The following is a 23,341-nucleotide window of genomic DNA, read 5'->3' on the forward strand; positions in this document are numbered from 1 at the left end:
GAGAAAGAGCTGGCTGAAAGTGGCACTGTTTACACAAGACTGATGAAAGTCAGGCTGGGGTTGAGAAGTCTTTTCAGGCACAGCTTTAGTGGACACACACCTCTCCCCTCCCCACCTCACCCTCACCTGACTCTGGTTGCATTCACCTCGCAGCCCCAAGTCTGGCTGCTACACATGTATAACAACAATGATGGTCACTCTCTGTCCTAAAGCTTGGTCTTTGCCAGAGCACACGGACTCTGTGTCTCAGAGCAGGAGAAAACGGGCTTTGCTCCTCTGGAGAGAAGGACTTCTGACTGGAGTGGGCAGCTTGAGGAGACAAGTTGTCAGCAGAAAAGTACAGGAATATTTGGGGGATTTCCATTCCTCTGAGTTAACATCTTGAATAGTTATTAAATAATGCCTCAAACATTGCCTGACACATGGCAAATTCTCAACAAATAATTGTTAGATGAACACAGTAGTTGCCAGGGTGTGGTGGGGGGAGGCCATAACCTCTACCCAGCAGGGGTGGGTGTACAATGTGATCAGGGAGGCAGATTTGCGCCCCCGTGACACTTGATACAAGGCAGCCTGGGATAGGATCTGGACTACAATTTATTAATATGCAGTCAAAGTATAAAGACAGTAGAGACTGTGATTGCTTCTTGCTAGGAAAATCTAGAGTGACATCTTGGAGGAGGTAGAATTTGAGCTGAGTCTTGTGGTAAAAATAATTGGAGAGAGACTCTCTGGGCATAGGTCAGTGAAGGCCCAGAGAGGAGAGTGGCAGAGGAAAGTCAGAGTAACTAGACAGGTGTGGCTCTTACCTGGAGAAATGGGTAGGGTCAAGTTACAGATGGCTTTGCCTGCCAGCCCTGGGATATCTGAACTTCCCTCTTCATCTCTCTGTGAACTTCCGCACACAAAGGCTGGCCACCTTCTGTGCTACGATGGCAGTTGGCAATCCGGGTGTTTCTTGTCTTCCTGGGGACACTGGCACCCTGCCACCCCATATCTGCAAAGTGGGAGCATTGCACATATGGGCTCCTTCTATCTTCTGAAAACCCTCGCCTGCCAGGAGTGGAATAACATGGCCATGACAGCCAGTGCGGGGCTGGGGCCAGATGTAAGGGCAACCCCCTCACCCCTCTGCACATGGGGCCGGAGGACACAGAGGAGAGGACACTGGACTCCGCCGAGAAGACGGTGGGCCAAGTAAGTTCCTCATTAGAGGACGCACTCCTAGTGGAATGTGGATAAGAGAGCCCTCTGGGCTTCCCTGGTGGCTCAGTGGTAAAGAATCCACCTGCCAATGCAGGACATGTGGGTTCCATCCCTGGTCTGGGAAGATCCCACATGCCACAGAGCATCTGAGCCCCTGCGCCACAACCACTGAGCCTGTGCTCTAGAGCCCTGCTCCACAACAAGAGAAGCCATCACAATAAGAAGCCTGAGCACTGCAACAAAGAGTAGCCCCCACTTTCCACAACTAAAGAAAAGCCCGTACGGCAAGGAAGACCCAGTACAGTAAACAATGAATGAATTAATTAATTTTAAAAGAGCGAGAGAGCCCTCTGTACACATTAATCACTCATTTCAGAAGAAACTGAAAGCTGGGGTTGATTAGCAAAGCCAAGGCAAGGCTAAGAAGTCTGGAGCCATTGGCAGCCACCCTCCTGCTGTCGTGTATTTCCCCATTCCAGGAACTCCCTTCCTGGACCCCTTCTGCCTCCTTTCATGTTTTAGAGTCATCTTCGGTAGTTAGAGGTCCAGGATCATGTTGGCGAAGGAAGAGAGAAGCATGCAGAAACTATGTAAGGGCGGTGGGTGCAATAAAATATCAATGCATCAATTTTTAACATGTTTTCCATTTAAAAATATAATCTATTTAATGGAAGTTTTGATTCTCTAAAAAAGAGAGAAGAAAAAACTATCTGTAATCTTATGCCCAACACTCTAATACCATTGTTATTAAAATTCTAATGTTATTTTCTTCCAGTGTTTCCACCATGATTATACATTTATAAAATAAACTTTTATGAGATTGCCCATATAATATACATTCACTCTGCTTTTTGCCACTTTTTCCACATGTTGGAAATGAATGAACAGGTTTAACCCTGAGTGAGCTTTTCAGTAACCTAAGCAGGTCTTAGGCCTTTGGCAGTGCTTCAATTTATGCAATGAGATGTGAACTTTATCAACCAACTTCACAGGCATAATTTGAGAAATTACCAGCTGGAACCAGAAAACTAGGAAAAAAAAAACTTAAATAAGCTGTGGTAGCCAGAATAATGGCCCCCCAAAGATGTCCACATCCCAATCCCTGGAATTTATGAATAAAGTAGGTTAGATGGCAAAGAGAAGTTAAGGTCACTAACCAAATGAGCTTGAAACAGTGAGGTTATCCTGGACTATCTGGACAGACCCAGTATATTCACAGGGATCCTTAAACATGGAAGAAGGAATCAAAAGAGAGAACCAGAGAGGGGGCAGCATGAGAAGGACTCAGTCCATTGGTGCTGGCTTGGAAGATGCAGGAAAGGGTCACAGGCCAACGAATGCAGGCGGCCTCTAGAAACTGGGAAGAGCAAAGGAACAGATTCCTCTCAAGAGCCTCCGGAAAGCTCTGTAAAACTTGATTTTATCCCAGTGGGACCCATTTCAAACTTCTGATCTCCAGAACTGTAAAATAACAAATGTGTATTGCTTAAAGCCACTACAAGGGGAATTCCTTGGTGTCCAGTGCTTAGGACTCAGTGCTTTCACTCCACTACTCTACGTTCAACCCCTGGTCAGGAAACTAAGATCCTACAAGTTGGGTGGCATGGCCAAAAAATAATAATAATTTAAAACTAAAGCCACAGAATGTGTGGTAATCTATTACAGCAGCAACAGGAAACGAACACAGAGGCCAAGATCAGCCTTCAAACTTGAAGCAAAAATGTACCAAGATGTGCCAAATTCCAGGATAAGGAATTTCCTAAATCTCTGCCCCATTGAGCAAGCAGCCCAGTAAAGCTCCAGAACCAACCAGGAGCTTCAGAAATGCACACTGCTGAGAAACAAGAGCTCTTGTCCACTTCAGACAGTGCATCATGCAGTCTGCTCAGGGCCACAGCATCTCAGAGGAGCCTTGGTCTTATCACATTTAGAAGAGAATCATTGAAAGCAAAGGTTTATGGGAGGAAATGAAGTTCCAGTTTATCCAGAAAAGGCCTTATTATGATGGCTCCATATTACAGGGCTTAAGACAGTGCCCGGCACATAGAAGGTGCTCAACAAATTCTTGCTACATGACGAATGAAAAAAATGGAGTGAGTGAAAGAACTTAAATCATTTTGTGTTCACTGCTCTCCCTACATGAACCCTTTCATGTTCTTTGGAAAAAGCCACAAGTGGGGCTGAATTTTTCAGGCTCTGTTAGCACTTGAAGTAAACTCTTTTTGCCATATAAACTGTCTAGACATCAAGGACCACTTGATGTTCTGTGTTTGGATTCCAAGCATTCATTTAATTAACAAATTTCAAGAAAATAGAGTCAATTGAATAATAAGCCATGCTTTCTTTTACCTTTTACTGAATTTATTTATCAGTTATGACCTACTTTTTTTGTTGCTTTTTCTCCAGTGCCTGGCATTAGAAGCTTGATAAGTGAATGAATGAATGAATGAAGGCCTTAGATACCTGTTTACCTCTTCCCAGCAGAGGAATTCCTTCATTTTATGGACTTTGGCATTCCAGCCCTCTCTTAAGCTAAAGAGAAGTCCCTGGTGGTCTTGAATCCTCAGCAATGGCTGTGGGTGTCCACTCTGTGGCATTTCCATCTCCTGAATTAATCAGAATGCAAGCAAATCACAGCTCTGTGTAGCAGGGCAAGCACCCAAACCCTAAAGCCTTCCTCTCACCCATCAATCAGGTTTTAAATTGCCGTATTTTTCTTGTTTCCTTTCTCTTTTTTTTGTTAAACTATAAACCTTCACTGGTAAATTTGCCAGCATATGGCAAAGAAACTCAGGCCAAAAAAAGAAAAGAAACTCAGGCCAGTATCTTACTAACCACACCTAAGAATGGTGATGACCTGGTACGTATGGAGACATTGACTAGAAAGTGGCATGAGAGAATTTTCTGGGCTGATGGAAGTGTTCTATATTTTATTTTGTGTGGAGGCTACAAAGGTGTATAATTGAATTGTCAGGTTGTATTAAATTGACTATTTAAGCTCTGTGCATATTATTAAATATAAGTTATGCCTCAGTTTTTAAAAGAGAAGGATGCTGAGATCACAATCAGTTCATCAGTCAAGAGTCCTGTGATTGATTGGTGACATCTGCCAGGCACCAGGGGGATGAAAAGAGATATCAACACAAGTACCACATGTTTGCTATTTGTGTGCTTGAGGGAGTTTCTGCCTCATCTTAGTGGTTATGATATTAACTTATCTACCTTAAAGGATTATAATGAGGTAAAAGTTATTTGTATTTATATAAAGCCCTACCTAGCCAAATGTAAGATGTTATTATTCACATTTATCTGCCATGATGACTCACAGTGGCTTTGGCAGGTAGGTGCCCAGAAACTTCTCCCTGGCTGAAATGAAATGCTGCAGAGCCAGATATTTTCAAAATGCAGTGCTCCCCTTGAACACGGACAGAGCTTGTCTGTCCCATTACTCATATGGCAAACATAGAACGCTAACACTGACTTGTCAAGCTGTCTTTCCCACCGCTGTACAGAGCTACTTTTAAGGTACCGATTTCCACAGGCTAAACTAAATACTCTGTTTTCCTTTGAGGCTCTTTATCCTTTTCTGATGCTCTGTCTCAAGATGGGGTCTGGTAGTTCTCATTTCTCCTCCTCCTTCCAACTGCAAATCCTCAGGGGACTTTCAGAGCTTTGCTCCTTGGGCTCTTGGTTTATGTCTGTTGGCCGTGGCATCCGTTTCTGGTGTCTTGCAGCATCTATCAGGAGTCTCCGGATTACTGATGAGGATGGTTGTGCTAGCCAGCCTGTATCACTGGGGGGCTCCGGGCTCAGCAGCCCTGCTGTTTCCTGACTGGTGTCCCCACAGAGAGAGCAGGACAGAGCCTGGCAGCCGTACCTTCACTTCCGAAGCCAACCAGAAAGCCAGGGCCTGCGGCAGATCCAACCTGGGTACTCAGCCAAGAGATACCTCCGTGGCCTCTTGCGGACATGGCCCCCTGGAACCATAAACAAGCTCCAATGTGCAGGTCAGTGGGGACGTGGGAGGAGGTGTGCCCTGAGCTGCCCCGCCCCGCATTCTGGTGCAAGAGTGTGTTTTCCATGAGTGTCTGAAACATCAGAATTTTAGGCCCAATTCTGTGTTGAAGGTGCTCGATCTTGTTAGCCTGCAAGCAACCATCACACCTTTCGCCTCTCCTACATATGCGGAGGGACGGCAGCCTGAAGTCTTGCCTTCCCTCTAGCGCCCCTCCGCAGCCTCAGGCCCTTCATCCGGAGCAAAACGCGCTTCCCAGGCCTGCCCACTCAGAGACTTCATGTCCTCCAGTTCAATCTTGATCTTTTACAAGAGAAGGAAAAAGAGCCCCAGGGGTAAAGGAATATGTCCAAGGTCATTCAGCCAAAAGCAGCGCTGAGACCAGAAGCCAGGTCCTGCCCTCATCTCCGACACCACAATCTTCCCAACACCACTGCTTCCCCTTCGGAGGGGACCTCAGATCCCCTAGGACGTAGAAATGTTAGACTTTCTCCTCGAAGATGGTGGCTCTCCAGCACTACCCACTAGACAGACACCCTGCTGCTGAACAGACACCCCAAATGCACTCTGTGAAGGCTTGAAAATGAAAGCAGGCAGTGGCTGGGAATTAGAATTGCCAGTTTAGCACCTACACATGTGCACATACACACACACAGAGGCACTAACCCAAAAAAGAGAAAAAGTTAAGCTTACAATATTTGTACATACTCCTACTTTTAAAAAATGGTATTCGTTGTTTATCTGAAATTCAACTTAAACTGGACATCCCGTATTGCGTTTGGCAAACCTATTGGGGAAGACAAGGGTGAGCAGTAGGATCTGCCAAAGCCTGCCTGGCTAGTTGCCATCTCTTCAGCACCAACAAACAGACGGGACCAGGGGAAGACTGACTCTCTCTTGCTTTATAGGTTTACTTTGGGAGAGAAGAGAAAACAACTCTCTCCCCAGTTAAGTGATGACTTGAAGGAAAATGAGAGTTGTGGGCTTGCCCAGTAATTGGTTTACCCTTCATGGCTGGCCCACGTTTCCAGGCAGTTCCATTTGTCTAACGCTTGTGAGAAAGAGCCTCTTAACCAGAGATATGTTTATTGTTAGGTGCTGCAGAGGGTAGGGCAGGCCACTGCCCCATAGCCCAGGCCCAAAATCTTCAAGGGGGAAAGCCCTTCTTAATATCAAAAGATGTCTCAGACCCTTCTGTGAAAGTCATGTGGCTACAAGGTGTTGTTTAAGGAAAGGTCCGTGTGTCCGTGCATTCTTGGGCCTCTTGCCATAGTTCCTACCTAGCAGAGAGGTGGGACCATTGGTAAGCCTCAATAAATACTTGTAGAATGGATTGAGAATCACAGGGGTTACGAAGCAAGCCAGGTACATCCAGGAGAAACCTTGAGACTTCATCTAAGGCAGGAGGAGGCTTTTACCCAACCCCAAAGAAACAGCCATGTTCCTTCCACCAGGGGAACCCAATTCCTGGGAATGGTGGGGTGGAAGAAGTATGTATATGGTACAGAACCAGAGGCACCCAAGACATTGGCTAGAGAACCCTTTATGGGTTCTATCTGATTTTTTAATCTCTTCCATCTTCTAATTGTCTTTCTTAATGCACAATGTCCAAAGCTAAGACTAATGTAAGTGGGGAAATTGTGGTTACCATCAAGACTCTAGACTGACAACCATTGTTTCTACCAATAACTCCTGACCTACTCTTCAGGATACATCAAGGATTCTGTGCTGCTTCAGGACAGTCAACTTAACGTACCAAAGAATCTCAGACCACAACAGGACCTTTCAGGTGTACCCCTCAAATACCATCTCCTGCCTGTCTTCCCTCCATTTTGGATTCAACAAGGGAAATCTTTTGGACAAGGTACATGTTGATTTTATCAAACAAGATCTCAAATATTGGGATTTTTAACAGCATAAAATGAAGTTTTTCAAAATAAGGTCTAGAGAGTCTTGGTTTCCTTGTCCTCACCTATAAAATGAGGGAGTTAGTCTAGACCAGCACCATCCAATAGTACTTTCTGTGATGATGGGATGTTTTGCATATATATATACGTGTGTGTGTGTATGTATATATATATAGTGTCCAGTTCCAATATAGTAGTCACCTGCCACATGTGGCTACTGAGCACTTGAAAAGTAGGTAGTGTGACTGTAAAAATGAGTTTTAAATTTTTATTTACTTTTAATTAATTTACATCTAAATAGCTACATGTGGCTAGTGGCTACTGTATTGGACAGTGCATGTCTAGAGTTTAGATTTTAGATTATTATGCCTTTTTCACTCTCAGAAGAAATATCAATAACCTCAGATACGCAGATTACACCACCCTTATAGCAGAAAGCAAAGAGGAACTAAAGAGCCTCTTGATGAAAGTGAAAGAGGAGAGTGAAAAAGCAGGCTTAAAATTCACCATTCTAAAAACTAAGATCATGGCATCAATCCCATCACTTCATGGCAAATAGATGGGAAAACAATGGAAACAGTGACAGACTTTATTTTCTTGGGTTCCAAAATCAGTGCAGATGGCGACTGCAGCCATGAAATTAAAAGACTCTTGATCTTTGGAAGAAAAGCTATGTGTTCTTGCCTTAAGAACCCCGTGAACAGTATGGGCCTCAGTTTCTTCATTTATAAAATGAAGATGACCATACCCACCTTGCATACCAAATGGGATATGCAGTATCTGGCACACAGCAAGTGCTCAATAAATGTTAGTTATCGACATCCCTACCTTGTGTTTTTTAAACATAATTGTAACACCCAATTGCCTATGATCACAAGGACCGAAAATCAACTTGTAAAGAAGGAAAAATAGCTCAGACTATATCTCGAACCCTGACTGATGGTTTTATAGGTTTTAATTTTATCTCCCCTTGGCCTCATTCTCCTTGCCAGACACTGTACTGGAGAAAGTAGCAAAAGCCCTGGCCACAAATTTCAGATCTCCCAACAGTGTGATGTTGGCTAAGTTACTTACGCTTCATGCATCCTTAATTTGCTTATCTATAAAATGGGAGTAATGCTATCTGCATTCCACCCTCTCTGGGTTGTTGTAAAAAAATCATAGGGGAAGACATAGGTACAAAGCTGTCTAAGAGCTCTAAGTTATTACCCCCATTCACACTGTTTGAGTAATCTAAACCCGTATTTGAGATAGAGCACATGGTGTGGTCTCCTTTCAAAACTGAAACTTCCCATACCTTGCTTGCTAACCTGTTTCTGTTAAGTGTAAACAAATGAGCCAGAGCTGACATTTGCTGAGAAAAATCTTGGTTTCCCTCACATAGATTGAGTCATATATTCAATATCACCTGGGATACAGCCAAAAGGAAGAATCCCTCTCTGTATCCTCCTACACAAAACACCCTGCCCCAGGTTAAGCAGTCTGCCATGTAAAGCCATTCAGCAGGTCAGCAGCCATTTGCCCAGAGTTTCACTTCCTATACCCTTAGAAATGCTGATAGAGGCTACCAAGTGCATCTCACCAGGAAGGGTGGCCCTGGAGCCTGGCTTGACCTCAAAGGATCATTCTAAACACATAAGAAGGTCTTTATGTCTTTATGTGTTTTATGCTGCATCCTATATGCAGCTGCTTCTTGGGGACAGGCAGATCGAGGGGCTCCCTGAGTCACTAAACTGAGCAGAGCCCCCGAACCTAAGCGTGAGTCTGCATCTGCTCCACCAACACTCTCAGCATCAGCTCTGAGCCAAGGTCGCCTTCAGGAGCCAATGGGCAGAGGAAGGGGAGCTGCAAGGAGGAAGTGCTCCATAGGTGGGCACTTGGCTGTTGATCCAGTGACACCAAGGATGACGTAGGGAATGACGAAGGTTGGGGAATACAGGAGGACGGTGAGGCTGGCCGCGAGCCTCCAGAAGTCCAGTGCTCCAACACACACAGAGTCCCTGAGGGCTTCCAGAGCCCCTGGTTGAAAGACAACCCTACATCATGCCTCAGAGCCACAAGCAGAGATTTGAGGTGTTGCTATAGCAGCTCCAAACAGGGAAGGTTTGCCAGACTATTTCAGCAATAAATCTACCTTGAGTAAGTGATGAAAATAGCTGCAGGACCCTTTAAACCATCGACGAAAGATTTGTTCACTGTGCTGGAATCATCTGTTGACTCAGATCCTTCCTGGGGGTTGCACAGACAGGGTAAGTGCAGCTTGCTAAGCAGCCGTCCCACCGCAGAGGATCGTCTGAGTTTCTCTACAAGGAAACGACCAGTAGACAGCCCCAGAAATCAAGTGCTTCAGACTGAACATCTCAGTGACAACAGAGCAAAGCTGCAGGTCATCCCACCATCATCACACCTCGGTTATCCCCTAGCCCCTCACAGTTGACAAAGGGCTGTCACATGCATGATCTTATTTGAGCTCCAGACAACTCTGCAGGGAAGCAAGGGCAAGAAACCAGTATCCACATTTTACCGATGAGGAAACTGAGTCCAAGAAATGACTCAACCTTAAGCTCCTGACTCCCAGAACAGTCTGTTCCACTGAGCTGGCTGCCACTTCCATAGAGACACTACCAGAAATACAGAAATCAGGACAGCGGAGGAACAAGGGCCTTGATCAACACTGTTGCTCAGAAAAGCAAGAAGGGAGGTAGTTTGTAAGCAGCTAACAGCGTCATACTCGTATTTGGGCTTGCAAAGTTGACCCACTGTTCACCTTTGCAGGTCAGCAGGACCTGGATGAAGGGGAAGCTGGGGCTGGTGGACAAGTGGACCAGGGCTCTGTAGTCAAGGACCGTGGCATCCAGGGGACTTGCTTGCCACCACTCAAGAAGCAGCCCTGGCAGAAAGATGAAACCCAGACAGAGGTACCGTTTCTAATGGGGGTCCCCTTTCCCTGATGGCTCAGAGGGTAAAGAGTCTGCCTGCAATGTGGGAGACCCAGGTTCAATCCCTGGGTCGGGAAGATCCCCTAGAGGAAGAAATGGCAACCCACTGCAGTATTCTTGCCTGCAGAATCCCCATGGACAGAGGAGCCTGGCAGGCTACAGTCCATGGGGTCACAAAGAGCCGGACATGACTGAGCGACTTCACTTTCATTTTCTGTCATTGTTCTTCTTGACTTTGGAGATGATACTCTCTCCCGTCACCATTTCCTGGGGTCCTCCAGAGAAGAGAAAAGTGTTACTACTTTGAGCCTATTGATCCCTGATTTTCAAGGTGCAACTGGTAGAACCCTAGCACTGCAGATGCTCCATGGGAAAAAAAAAATTGGGAAATGCTGTGCACCACATTCTCCTCCCAGAGAGGCACAGTGCACATTTGACCATGGACCATTTGAGAAGTTCTGTAGTAGAAGAGCTGGTTTAACTTTAACTTGTAGTTTTCCAATCTCACTTAACCACAGATCCTCCCTACACTCTTCACTCCATCTAGGCATCTCTAGTCATCTCTAGAAAAAAAGGGCTTTTGGTCTTAGAGTTGGAAAAGCCTTGTTTTGAGTCCTGTATCTTGCTAGCTGTGATGAGCATATCTAAGAAACTTAACTCTGAGCCTGAATTACCTCTTATGTAAAATAGAGCTGTTATCACACACACCTCTCAAGTTTGCTATGAGGATTAAATCAGTAAAAATGTAAAAATGCTTTTTAGGGACTTCCTTAGTGCTCCAGTGGCTAAGAAACTGTGCTCCCAATTCAGGGGGTCCAAGGTTCAACCACTGGTCAGGGAACTAAATCTCACACGCTGCAATTAGGAGTTCACATGGCACAGCTAAAACTCAGTGCAGCCAAAGGGAAAAAAATAAACTTTTGAACTCTAAGGCCTGTGTGTGTGTGTCTGTACAACAGAGAAGCATAGATAACGCATGCTCCTATCTTGAATAAACACACATGACTTACAAGAAGATCATGTGCCAATGAGATAGGAAAGGGGGAGAAGAGAAGTACCACCTAGTGGGAGGGAAGAGACATTTTATGATGGCTAAAAACAGTGATGCTAGCATGAATATACTTGATGCCACAGAACTATACGCTTAAAAATGATTAAAATGATACATTTATGTCATGTATATTTTACTGTGTTAAAGAAGTCTGCCAAAAAGAAAAGACAACGATACTAGAGCTCCATTTTGATTTTTAATTTTTTTTCAAGAAAGCAGTATACATCAGGCATGGCTAAATGTCATTCTTTCTATCACTAGCAATAAAACATTTTATGAATGTAATAAACAGCATTAGAGATCTGGCCACGATAACCATGTTTTTCTTCCCAGGCTGCTAAGAAGATTTCATCCTTGGAATCACAAGTCTAGCCACAAGGTCTGACTGTTAGAGGAACCGGCTCTGTTCCTTTGCAAAACCTGTTTTCAGGAATGCCTATCTGTCGTTCCCTAGGACACGTCAAAAGACAATCACCATTGTATCCACACTTCAAAAGAAAACCACCAAGAAAAAGCACAGCAAACCTCCAGGAGGACCCTCGGGCATGCCCTCTTCGATCACTCTTGGCTCCTGCATGACAAATCCCACACGACATTCTACTACGGAGGCACTTTCCCCAACAGGAAGGCAGACCTCAGCGGTAAGAAGCCGAATGCCTTGCTTGTTGATCTGGGTAAACCTGATCCTCCAGAGAACACTGAGCATGCTGAGTGTCTCTTCCTCATGCCACTCACCTTAGAAAATAACCACTGAAGTTCAGCCAGAGGTGGGAATGAGACTAGTCTTCAATCACACACATTCCACAATCAGACTGCCTGTGCTCAAATGACCCCCACTTACTAACTGTGACCTTGGGCAAGTTATTTAATCTCACTGAGGCTCCATTTTCTCATATGTGGAATGTGAATAATAATAATACCTCCATAAGGCTATTATGGACTTCCCTGTTTGCTCAGACAGTCAAGGATCTGCCTGCAATGCAGGAAACCTGAGTTTTCCAGGCAAATCCCCTGGAGAAGGGAATGGCAACCACTCCAGTATTCTTGCCTGGAGAATTCTGTGGACAGAGGAGCCTGGGAGGCTGCAGACCATGAGGTTGCAGAGAATTGGACATGACTGAGTGACTAACGTATTAACACTAAGGCTATTATGGGGATTCAGTTAATGCATGTAAAATACTTTGCACAATTCTCGTCCCACAGTCAGCACTTAACACATAGTAACTATTAAGATTATTATTAGTCTCTCCATCACCTGACTCAGCCATCAAGAACCCAACCCAGATCATGAGATTAGGGCTCCCTGAAGCTGCCTGAGCCACTGTGGCTCTCCAGGTGTCTCAGCATCTCCTTGCCTCTCTTCCCATTAACCCAAAGGTGATTAAAGTTGAAAGTCAACTCTTCATCCCCATGCCTGCAAGTAATAAGCTCTTGTTGCCATCCTATCTCTACAGACAAACAAGGGACTATGAAGCTGCACCAGGGCAGAAGCAGCCACTTGTTCAAGGAGCCTCCTGCTGAACGATGTCTTTTCCCTCCTGTAGCATCTGCTGCTGGCTCAGAAAAAAACATGCCTGGGGACATGAAGAAGAAAAAGGTGTGTGTGTGTGTGTGTGTGTGTGTGTGTGCGCGTGCGCACGCATGTGCACGCACATGCTTAAAAGATTAACCTCAGTCTAGGAACGAGGTGATTCAAAGAGATGTCTCCAAGAACTGGCTTTACTTGCTTTTGAGCTCACTGTGTGGAGTTGGACTAAAGGGGTAGTAATTCACTAAATGTTGAAAACAGTGAGTAAGAGGAATTTCAGCTGCCCTGCATTAAAGCAGATGGTGTTACCACACTGATGGCAATAGAACCCTTTACTCTGTTAAGGGGCTGAGGGTTATCTGTAAGCATGTAAGGACAGAATTTGAGTTTGTAAGCAGTTGACCCACTTCAAACTCAAAATGCTTGGAACCTGGCAATGGTTTTGCTTAACTGAGGGTCTGTCAGCTTCGAAAATGTAGGATAAATTTTGCAGGTTTATCAACCCCTTCAGAAGTTTCAGGTACATCTTCCTGAACTTGTGCTGAGCGGGACTGAGCAGGGGCTCTGGAATGTTCGGCCATCATGGCAGCTGTATGACTTGAGCTAGCGGTTCACCGCTGAGCTGCTCCTCCTCTGTGCACAGGGCTAATACCAGCCTCACAGGGCTGATGGAAGGATGAAAGGGAACGAAGCACTTATGTGAAAGTATCTTGTGTCCAATAGGGACCCACAACAACGTTAGTGGGATCCATGCCATCTGACGTGGCCCTGAGGAGCCGTGGGCACGCCAGCTGGCCCCAGTGCCAGCGAAGAGGTTGTTTTCCGTCTGTTCAGGATTTTCTCAGATTCTCTATGTCTAAGGTGATCTAAATCTTTCCATTCACACCAGAAGGACCTCTGGCTTTTCAGGTTCCTTTGGACCAGGAGTAAACAGCAGGCCTGACCTGCCAGGGTCACCCAAGCCCAAGGAAAGTCCTCAGTCTCACACGCAGATCATCCCAGAACTGAGCCAGGTTCAGAGGATAGGAATCCCTCCCATCAACCTATGTATACGATTTAGCAGAGGAAAGCAATATTTTCCACTATATTAAAACTCTGTAAATTTTTAATTACAATGGAGAAATTTAAGGCATAGCTTGTCAGCCATATCTCACACGAACCATTTAGAGTTTCCACATAGATTTCCCAATGCAAACCTTGTCAAACAAAATACAAAGGTCGGTATTCAGAAAAGGGCAGTTGGTGGGCAGCTGGCTCCTGGAGAGTGGAGATCTCTAGGAACAGAAAGATCCCATGTGCATGCATTGGGTTAATCATTTTCTTAACGTCTCAAAACTATACATATTACCCTGAATGTTGCTGGGTGAATTTCCTCCTCATTCAACTCTAAACACGTAGGATGCTTGTGTGTGTGTCTGATCTTTTTTTCTTTTTGAACACTAAAAAGTGAGAAACGTTTTTATTTTTCCTCCTGTGAAATTGAACTCCCTGAAACCCAGCACACATATACATTTCATAGAGCCGAGTTCATATATTAAAAGCTGCAAACTAAAAGGAAAAATTTTTAGCAACTTCTGAATAATTGGAAACAGGAAGCTCTAAGTACTAGCCCTAGTGCCTCTCTCTCCCCCCACCCCCACCGTGCATACATACGCCTATGTTTTGGAGCTTTGGGGACATAAAGGAAACTGGGTTAAAGCTGTGGTTGATCCTGACACACAGTGATTTTCTTTTTCTAGCTATCTTCATATTTCAGACGTGTGGAGACACCTAGGTATTCTGCTAGTGGCAAGATTCAGTATTAAACCCTAAGGACAGAACAGTCTTCTCTCAAAGAAATATTATAGAAATAAGCCTAGTTCCAAACACTATTGTAACTATGTATAATTAACTCATTTAATCCTCATGGCAATTTATGAGGTGGGCAGTATGATTACCCCCATTTTACAGAAGGAGAAATTGAGGCTTAGAGAGATTACACAAGGCAAGCAAATATGCAAATGTGTGTTCCTATTTCTGCCCTTTCTTACCTGAAAGGTTGCACAGTCCACAGTCTGAGCCTTGCCTTTTTCCCCATAATGACACAAGTCAAGATTTTTCCCTCTCCAGACATGGAAATAGCTCCAACATGTCAATCCGGCTGTTTCAGGGCTACAAGAGAAAGAAAGACTGCATATCCTCACAAAGGCTCTTGAAATTACCATGTTTATACTTCTCAGAGCAGTTGGAGACTGGGTTAATGGGGACATAACTTAGTTCCCACCAAGCAAAGCAGCCCCACTCTAGTGAGATGACCAGCTTCCAGGTTGGTCAGTTTTCCTTCTCAGCCCTGGATACAGAAGCAACATCACACCCAGCAGCTTCTGATGCTAGAGAGTCAATAAGATACCATATCATTTATCCCTTGCAGGCAGCAGGATTTAGATACCTGCCATATTGGGGTCTGTTTGTTTTTACATTTTCTCCAGGCACCTAAAGCTTTGAAATTACCTCTTATCTCAGAAGAACCACCCAGAGTTCTGGACCCCCTGAGGAGTCAACTTAAAGCCAGTGAGCCCCCAGCAGAGCTCTTCATCTTCCCTGTGGAGATTCATTATCATAGCCAACACCCGCCAAAAGGCAAGGCACAAAGAAGAGGTGGGTCCTTGTGAACGGGTCTCCTGAGGGAATGAGGCAAGCCAGGAAGGACTGGAGTGTGGGACCCACTCATGCAGCCCTCTCCTAAATCACGGCTGACCCTCTCCAGGGTCACCCCCTTATGAGAACTTTTTTAAAAAGAAACAAAAAGGATAAATCTGCAAATAGGTCTCTACTGGTCATATTCAACTCAGTTTTTAAAATATGCATTGAGTCCTTCATTAAGCAGGGCATTTTGCTAAACTGTGGAAGAAAATGGCAGTCAGCCATACACATAAATAAGTCCAGGGCACCATAGATGTTATAAAGGTGCAAGGATTTTCAGGCAGTTTACAACAAGTAAATGCCATATATAACTGAAATTGAAAAAATAAAAATCTGGTTAAAAAGAGTAGAGAAATAAATTTTATCAGACATCTGCAATGAATTCATTGCCTTTGATAAGCACTGGATTTAGATGAGCTAGCTACCTGGCAGCCAGGATAAAAAGGATATTTGGATCTTTGGATTTTAGTTTTATGAAAGATCAAAGTTTGTCTGAAGAGCCACTTTTCCTGATTTTTTGTAGTTTATTTTATTGAAGTATAGTTGATTTATAATATTGTGTTAATTTCTACTGTACAGCAAAGCGATTCAGTTATATGTATATATATACAGTATATATAGAGAGAGACATTCTTTTTCACATTCTTTTCCATTATGGTTTATCACAGGATATGGACTGCAGTTCCCTGTGCCTTACAGTAGGATCTTGTTGTGTGTTCATTCTATATATTCCGGTTTGCATCTGCTAACTCCAGACTCCCACTCCATCCCTACCCAACCCCTTGTCCCCCTTGGCAACCATCAGTCATTCTCTATGTCTCTGAGTCTGTTCCATTTTCCTGATTGTGAATTAGGTAACATTATTATGTAACTTAGATGATTTCTACAATCCTTGTCAGGAAAGAGATTTTGAGCTTCTAAGCAAAGTGCTAAGAGAGTCCAAGTAAGGAGAGATCAATTCCAACCTAAGACTTAGAAAGAGGCTTCTGAGTGACCACTCAGTTCACCCTGCACACAAGCAGAAATTCTTTCTGATCTTCCCAAGCCATTCCACAACACCCTGGCCAAAGACACATTATTGCCCCTGGGAATTTTCTGGGCAGCCTGAGGCAAAAGGCAACTCTCTAAACAGCTGACTCCAATTTTGAAAAGTCCTAGTTCTGAGCTTTCTAGAAACTTCAGAAAAACTGCCACTGATTTCTGAGTTTTCACTCTCCAGCTGTTTGGAATTCTCACTATGAAGAATATCATAACTGTTAAGCTTAAAAGACTGTCAATGGAAGGATGCATAAAGGAACTTTCTGACATGATGAAAATGTTCTAAATCTTAGTTGGTTGCATGGATATATACATTTATCAAAACTCACTGAACTGTTTACTTAGGATCTGCTTGCTTTCACTATATGTAGATTTTACCTTTCCAAAAAATTATGTAGCTCCTTAAAACACACACACACAGTATTACAGTATTTTTAAATGCAGGGTTTTTAAAATTATTATTCAGGTCTAATGAGGCCAGTATATCAGGAGACACTTGCCAGTGAAAAGATAGTCTGTTACTCACAGTTCCCAAGAGCAGAGGGCATGCCATGTCCCACAGGGCCACATGGAAAGAACCAGGGTCAGTTAGGAGGCAGAAGTGCTGGCAGGGGGCACAGTGTGTGTGAGGAGGGGAGGGCGGATGGGGGGTGTACAGGGAATGGGCAAGAGTTTTTATTCCATTTTTGGCAGGAAGAAATGGCCGAAGCAGGGCAAGCAGGCTAAGCAAGTTTGGCATTGGCTAGTTGGAATAACTTGGGCAGACTCTGTGCATCAGGGCTGTCCCTGGTTGTTGGATACCTGGCCCTGGGGTCATAAAGGCAGGGTGATAGTGGCCTGGCAGGGACAGGGAGGCCTGGCATGCTGCAGTCCATGGGGCTGCAAAGAGTCAGACACGACTTGGCGACTAACCAACAACAACAGAGGGTCCTAGAAGTGTAAGAGCTGTTTAAAGGAGGTCATGCCTGGGGAGCAGCGGGAGGGGCTCTAGACTGGTTAGTTGCCGTATGAAATATGCACTTGCCTTTACTGTCTCAAGGGCCTGGCTAGCCCTGGGAGAGACAGTCTCCCCAGGGTCAGTAAAGTCCCAGAAGTCAAAACACTAGAATAAAAAGACATGCTCACTGACTCACTTTGCTGTACACCTGAAACTAACACAGCACTGTAAATCAACTATACTCCAATTTTTAAAAGAACATGCCTAAGGCACATAAAGACAGGACTATCAGCAGGATTCAGTTGAATCCTGATTATCTTCCATGATGACCCTGGAAGGAAGGTCACAAGGACATCATGCACCAGATTCTTAAAGCTATTAGATCCATTGAGCTTGCCAACACACTGCCAAATGAAAACCAGGAATAAAATACAGAGAAAGTGAATCCATTGAGTTCTTCCTTCTTGTGTATGTCTGTGAGGACTCTTTCAATAACAAGTGTTAGAAGGCTAACTCAAACGCTCTTAAGCGAAAAAAAGAAATGTATTCACTCATGTAATTGGATAGTACAAGGATCAGCCAACTCCAGGCTGAACTGGATCCAGGTTTCAGAAAATGTCCTCTGGACACTATTTGTCCGAGTCTCTCAGCTCTGTTAATCTTTCCTCTCAAGTAGGTTATCCCCATGTAAAGATGGCCTCTTGCAAATCCATGATAGCTTGTTAATCCCAGTAGAATGGATATACCTCTTAAAAGCTCTTGAAAAAAGTACCAAAATTGCCTCTGATTGGCCAGGCTTGGGCTCTGTGTCCTCCCTGGACTCAATCACTGTGGCTATGACAGTGAGATGCTCTCATAGCCAGGCTTCAGTCACATGCCCGTCCCTGGAGTCAGAGAACAGACCACCCAAAACCACATGGAGTGAGTGACAAAGAGATGGGTCCCCAAAAAGAAGAGACAGGGACTTCCCTGGCAGTCCAGTGGTTAAGACTCTATGCTTCCAATGTAGGAAGTGCAGGCTTGATCCCTGGTCAGGGAACTAAGATCCCCCATGCTGTACCCCCAAAAAAATTTTTTTAAAGGCTGAATGTTTGAGAATTTCCTGGTGAGCCAGTGGTTAGGACTCTGTGCTTCCACTGCTGGGAGCATGGGTTCAATCCCTTCTTGGGGGATTAAGAAAAATAAATAAAATAAAAAGCATTAAAAAAAAAAAACAGATTTTTTTAAAAAAAGAAGAAAAGACAGCTGGCAAAACCCACAGATGTCCAGCACAACTTGGCTTTCTCTCTGTCTCCTAGGTGCTCCACAGCCTGAGTCAGCACCAGAAACAGAAGAGTACACGTCGTCATGGAGACCTCCCCTGAAGCAGGTGTCCCTAAGGGGGTCAAGGGCGTTAAGAGTGCATCTCCCAATGGACACAGACAGGGACACACTCTCGCCTCAAGGTAGCTACTCCTTCCCTCCAGCATCCCACAGGATCCTGCTCCAGAGGAGAGCAAGGCAAGACATGTCAGGGTCCCCAGCCACGAAAAACGAGGCTAGAAGGGACAAAGCTCCTCCCCAGCTACTTGAAGGTACTTCTGCTCAGACAGCAGCTGCCATAATCAAAGTGCCATAGTGAAAACAACTTCGTATCTAGCTCACTAGTGACTAATGAAACCCCCTAAGAATATATTCTATGGGCTTCCCCGGTGTCACTAGTGATAAAGAACCTGCCTGCCGATGCAGGAGACATAAGAGACGTGAGTTTGAGCCCTCTGTCGGGAAGATCCCCTGGAGAAGGAAATGGTAACCCACTCCAGTATTCTTGCCTGGAGAATCCCATGGACGGAGGAATCTGGTAGGCTACAGTCCATGGGGCTGCAAAGAGTCAGACACGACTGAAGAGACTTAGCACACAAGAATATATTCTGATTGCAGATGTAAAACAGCACCAAATTACTAAACATTTACTGCACACTCTAGTTTCTATCTTTTTAACCTAATCTACTTAGAAATATGTGTTTATTCAATAAAAGTTCATAATATCAATAAAAGTCTTCATTTTTTTTCAAAACATCATATGAACATCTGAAATTATGTATATATCAAAGTGTATATTTTTAGGTGTGGATAGATTGGAAATAATGGGCCATATTTAGAAAGCTCTTCACTTTTAGAAAACAACCTCCTTCCCCAAGGGCAAGATGACAGGATCACAGATGCTAGGTAATCTCTGACTGGTGGTAATCAGAAGTAGAAGGAGGCACATTAATATTTAAGTTCCTCCTCAGTGCCAGGCACGCTCCTCAATTTTTAACACCTCTCATCTCATTTGCTCCTCACAACAGTCCTACCCTTGTTTCACAGATCAGAAATCTGAAGCCCTGGGAGATGAGGAACTTGTCTGAGGTCACGCAATTACAAGTGGCCTCACTGGGCTCGGAGCTGCCTTCCAGTCTCAGAACCTGTACTCTTATTCATCAAACTGCACTGCCTCTCAGAACAAACAAAGCAATGAACCCAGGTCACGACATTCTTGACACATTTCAGTTTTGAGAATGGTCCTTCGATTTTTCTGTGTATTATTATATATATTATTTTATTTTGTCATTTTAGATATTAAAACAGTAATAGTATATAGGTAGTTTCTTTATTTTTAATTTTCAACTTCATTTTTTTAATGGAGTATAATTGCTTTACAATGTTGTGTTAGTTTCTGCTGCACAAATGAAGTGAATCAACTATATGTATACATATATCCCCTCCCTCTTGGACCTCCTTCCCATCCCCTCATCCTGCCCCTCTGGAGCACCGAGCTGAGCTTCCTGTACTTTAGCAGGTTCCCACTAGCTATTTCAGTTCATGGAACTCAAAATCAAAAAAGCAAACAACCCAATCAAAAACTGAACAGAAGACTTAAAAAGACATCTCTCCAAAGATACACAGATGGTTAAGAGGCACATGGAAAGATGCTCAACATCACTAATTATTAGGGAAATGCAAATCCTTTGATTTTTGAGGCAGGGGCTTGTTTACCATATTTCTTAAGCGAGAGTTAATCGTCCTAAAGAATTTGAAGTTGTTTGTAAAAAATCCAAACATGGCAAGGGTCACTCTGTGAGTAGACAGGGAAGAAAGCAGATCCTCCCTGTGCACCACAACGTTCAAGGCACAGCCTGAGCCACCAGGATGGATGGCAACACCAGGGAATTTTGTCTTCTGTGCTGCTCACCTCACCAGCCCTCCACTTGTTTTGAGCTGCTGTGTCCACTGGGGACAGAGGATCTAGAACTTGTCCATCCTCTAGATCTACGAGGATCTACTACCCTGCCAGAAGGAAGTTGGCTAAGAAGTCCCTGATCTCTTGATTAGTTAATATGTTAGTTCAGTGTGTAACTCAACCGGGTAGCAGATGCATTAAAAAAAAAAAAAAAAGGATGTGGGGGTTCAAACAGGCAAGATTTCCATGGGAATCTTTCTCATCCAAGGGTCCCTGAGGCAAAGGTGTTTAAAACTAGTAAGTGAGACTATCCCACTGTCCAGAGGTTGCACAGACCCGTTTACTTGCCTAGCCCTGGATTGTTTCACTTCTCATATCATAAAAATGAAGCCAGATTTTATGTATGCACATACACACATACATATTTTATTTTATTGCTGAACCATCTGAGACTTAACTGCAGACTTTGTACATTTCATCCCTTATCAGCATATGTCTCCCAAGAGCAAGGATGTTCTTCATAACCACAGTGCAATTATCACATTCAAAAATATTAACATTGATGTCATACTGTTTTCTAATATATAGTCCACATTCCAATTTCTCTAATTATACCAGTAACATTTCTTATAGCTGTTTTCTTCCCAATCAATCCAGGATTCAACTCAGAATCATGCATTGTATTTAACTGTCACATCTCTTGAGCATATTTTTCTCTAGAACACTTTCGCAGTCTCATTTTTCATGACACTGACATCTTTGAAGAGGATAGGCTAAGCTGCTTTACAGAATTATCCTCAATTTAGGTTTGTCTGTTTCCTCATAATTAGATGCAGATCAAACATTTTGGACAAGTATACTAAGTTGGTTATGTGCTCTTCCCAGGGCATTACATCAAGGGACATAAATATGCCTTTATATTTATCCCATTAGTTATAATTTGCTCCATTATAGGTGATGTTAAACTTCTTCATTTGGTTAAAGATGTGTCTGCTAGGTTTATCCATTGTAAAGACACTTTTCCCTTTCTAAGAAGTGGCTTATGGTACTTTGAGGCTGTGTGTGAAGCCAGCTTTTCTATACAAACAGCAAGAGTACATTGAACATGAAATAAAGACCACTCTCTCTGAGATTACGACAAGGTCTCAATCACTTTTAGATTACTGGGTTTTACCCTCTCTAGAGTAGTCCCTGCTGACTTTAAGAAAGAATAAAAGAGAGAGAGATGGAGGCCAGGATGTGCTCTGTGGAGTGTTATCATCCATGCTGTTACCGTCTATCATCTGGAAGGGGCTGCTGTGTGCTTTATGACCCAGAGGGGCCATGTGATCACTGGTCGGCTTAGGAAAATTGCTTTGTGGTTGGAACTCTGTAACCAGTAGTCCCATGAGCTTGAAGGCTGGGTCTCCCCAGTTAGGGAAGGACCTGGCAGCCTCCCTTGCCTTTCTTCTATCTCAGGAGTCCATCAGCAGGACAAGAATAAGAACAACCACTGTTCGGCTTCTCCCAGTTCTTAGAGGTTCCCCCAAGGAAGGGTCAAAAGTAATCCCGCCTTGGCTATGGGAGATACCTGGCCTCTGCTCCTTAGCAGGGCTGGAAAAAAGAGAGACCAATGTGAGAATGTGGGGAATAACCAATTCTAGACACCAGGAGCCATCACTCGGAGAGTTAGCAAAGAGGTTCCCTCTGCTTCTTGCTGATCCTGATTCTTACTCATGCTTTTTCTCCTTTTGCTTTTGAAGAGGATGTTGCTCCGCCCCAGAAGGGGACCTCATCACCGTCCCTGAGGAAAGGAAAGAAAAGTCCAGAGAGCCAGAGAGGCCCAGACAGCCCCAGGACATCAGGCCGCAGCAGCCCCACAGGCCCCCCATGTGAGAGACCAGCTGGGGGGGCACTTCCAGCAGCAGGACAAGGTAATCACTTATGGGGTAGATGCACCCCTTTGGCTTGTCTGTGACTCTGGGCTCATTTTAGTCATCTTCCAGGGCCACACATAAGCTGTCTGAAAGCCACCCCACTGAAGAAGGGAAATCAGCAGTGTTTCCGACCATGTCAGTGGGATTAACGCTCACCATGCTTATTCCTCAAGAGTCAGTCCATGTTTTTAAAAAGGGTTTTCTGCACCAGCTCACACTGCCAAGCTGTTCTGTGCTTCCCTCCCTCCTGGCAGCACCCATGATGAGGCGGCTCCCTGCGCTCATCACAGAGACTCCCTACTGGGTTTACGGGGCATTCTCCACGCCGAGCCATAACCCTGCCTGCCGGGGGACCTGGCTAAGGGGAAGAGTCCCCAGGAAGGAATCACCCTCCCCAGCCCGGGGAGCTGGGGTCCCAGCTCACAGAGCCCAGCCCTGTGAACAGAGAGGACTCCAGATCTCTTCTGAAGGGTGAAGCAGGCAGGACCACACCCTCGGTGCTTTAGCCCCACTCGGAGTTCTCATCCTTAAGAGCCAACAGATCAGGAGGAGACAGTGCAGTGATAGCTTCTGTGGGGGCAGCGCACAAAGCAAAAATTGCTTAGAGTCCAAATCACCCCTGAAAATCCCTTAGGGAGGGTCCAAGCTGGAGACCTATGAACCCACAAACTTCTAGAAAGTGCAGCTCAACCAGCTGTTCCTCCTTCATCGGAGGATGGGCAACTTTCTCAGGTTGAGCAGCAGATGAAGGAGATGGAGTATGTTTGGTGAAGAAAATGCCTCTGTTAACAGTAGAGCCTCACTCGGGGCTTCCAGAAGCTCACACTCAGAGAGGAACATGGCAACTGAGAGCCACCAAGAAACAACAGGCACCACCACTTTCATCCCATCCCACACTCACTCAGGGACAGACACCTCGC

General features: G+C 44.6%; 1 protein-coding gene across 5 annotated transcripts in view; it reads left to right on the forward strand.

The window, feature by feature from the left end:
* The window catches only part of KIAA2012 (KIAA2012 ortholog), a 126,127-nt gene that overhangs the window by 12,518 nt on the left and 90,268 nt on the right, over positions 1 to 23,341 (forward strand). For 4 of the 5 annotated variants that reach the window (XR_003514882.1, XR_003514885.1, XM_027564505.1 and 1 more), the window contains exons 3-10: positions 5,054 to 5,213; positions 6,930 to 7,085; positions 9,904 to 10,046; positions 11,573 to 11,759; positions 12,573 to 12,715; positions 15,115 to 15,283; positions 18,602 to 18,748; positions 22,248 to 22,418. Coding sequence is in view for 3 of the 5 variants with exons in the window: in XM_027564505.1 (XP_027420306.1) it covers positions 5,054 to 5,213; positions 6,930 to 7,085; positions 9,904 to 10,046; positions 11,573 to 11,759; positions 12,573 to 12,715; positions 15,115 to 15,283; positions 18,602 to 18,748; positions 22,248 to 22,418 (1,276 nt within the window). In the remaining 2 variants the exon portion in view is untranslated. The remainder of the gene's footprint in view (positions 1 to 5,053; positions 5,214 to 6,929; positions 7,086 to 9,903; positions 10,047 to 11,572; positions 11,760 to 12,572; positions 12,716 to 15,114; positions 15,284 to 18,601; positions 18,749 to 22,247; positions 22,419 to 23,341) is intronic. The other variant, XM_027564531.1, reaches the window with a different exon arrangement.

This window comes from Bos indicus x Bos taurus, chromosome 2 (genome assembly GCF_003369695.1).
Source record: "Bos indicus x Bos taurus breed Angus x Brahman F1 hybrid chromosome 2, Bos_hybrid_MaternalHap_v2.0, whole genome shotgun sequence".
Lineage (NCBI taxonomy): Eukaryota > Metazoa > Chordata > Mammalia > Artiodactyla > Bovidae > Bos > Bos indicus x Bos taurus.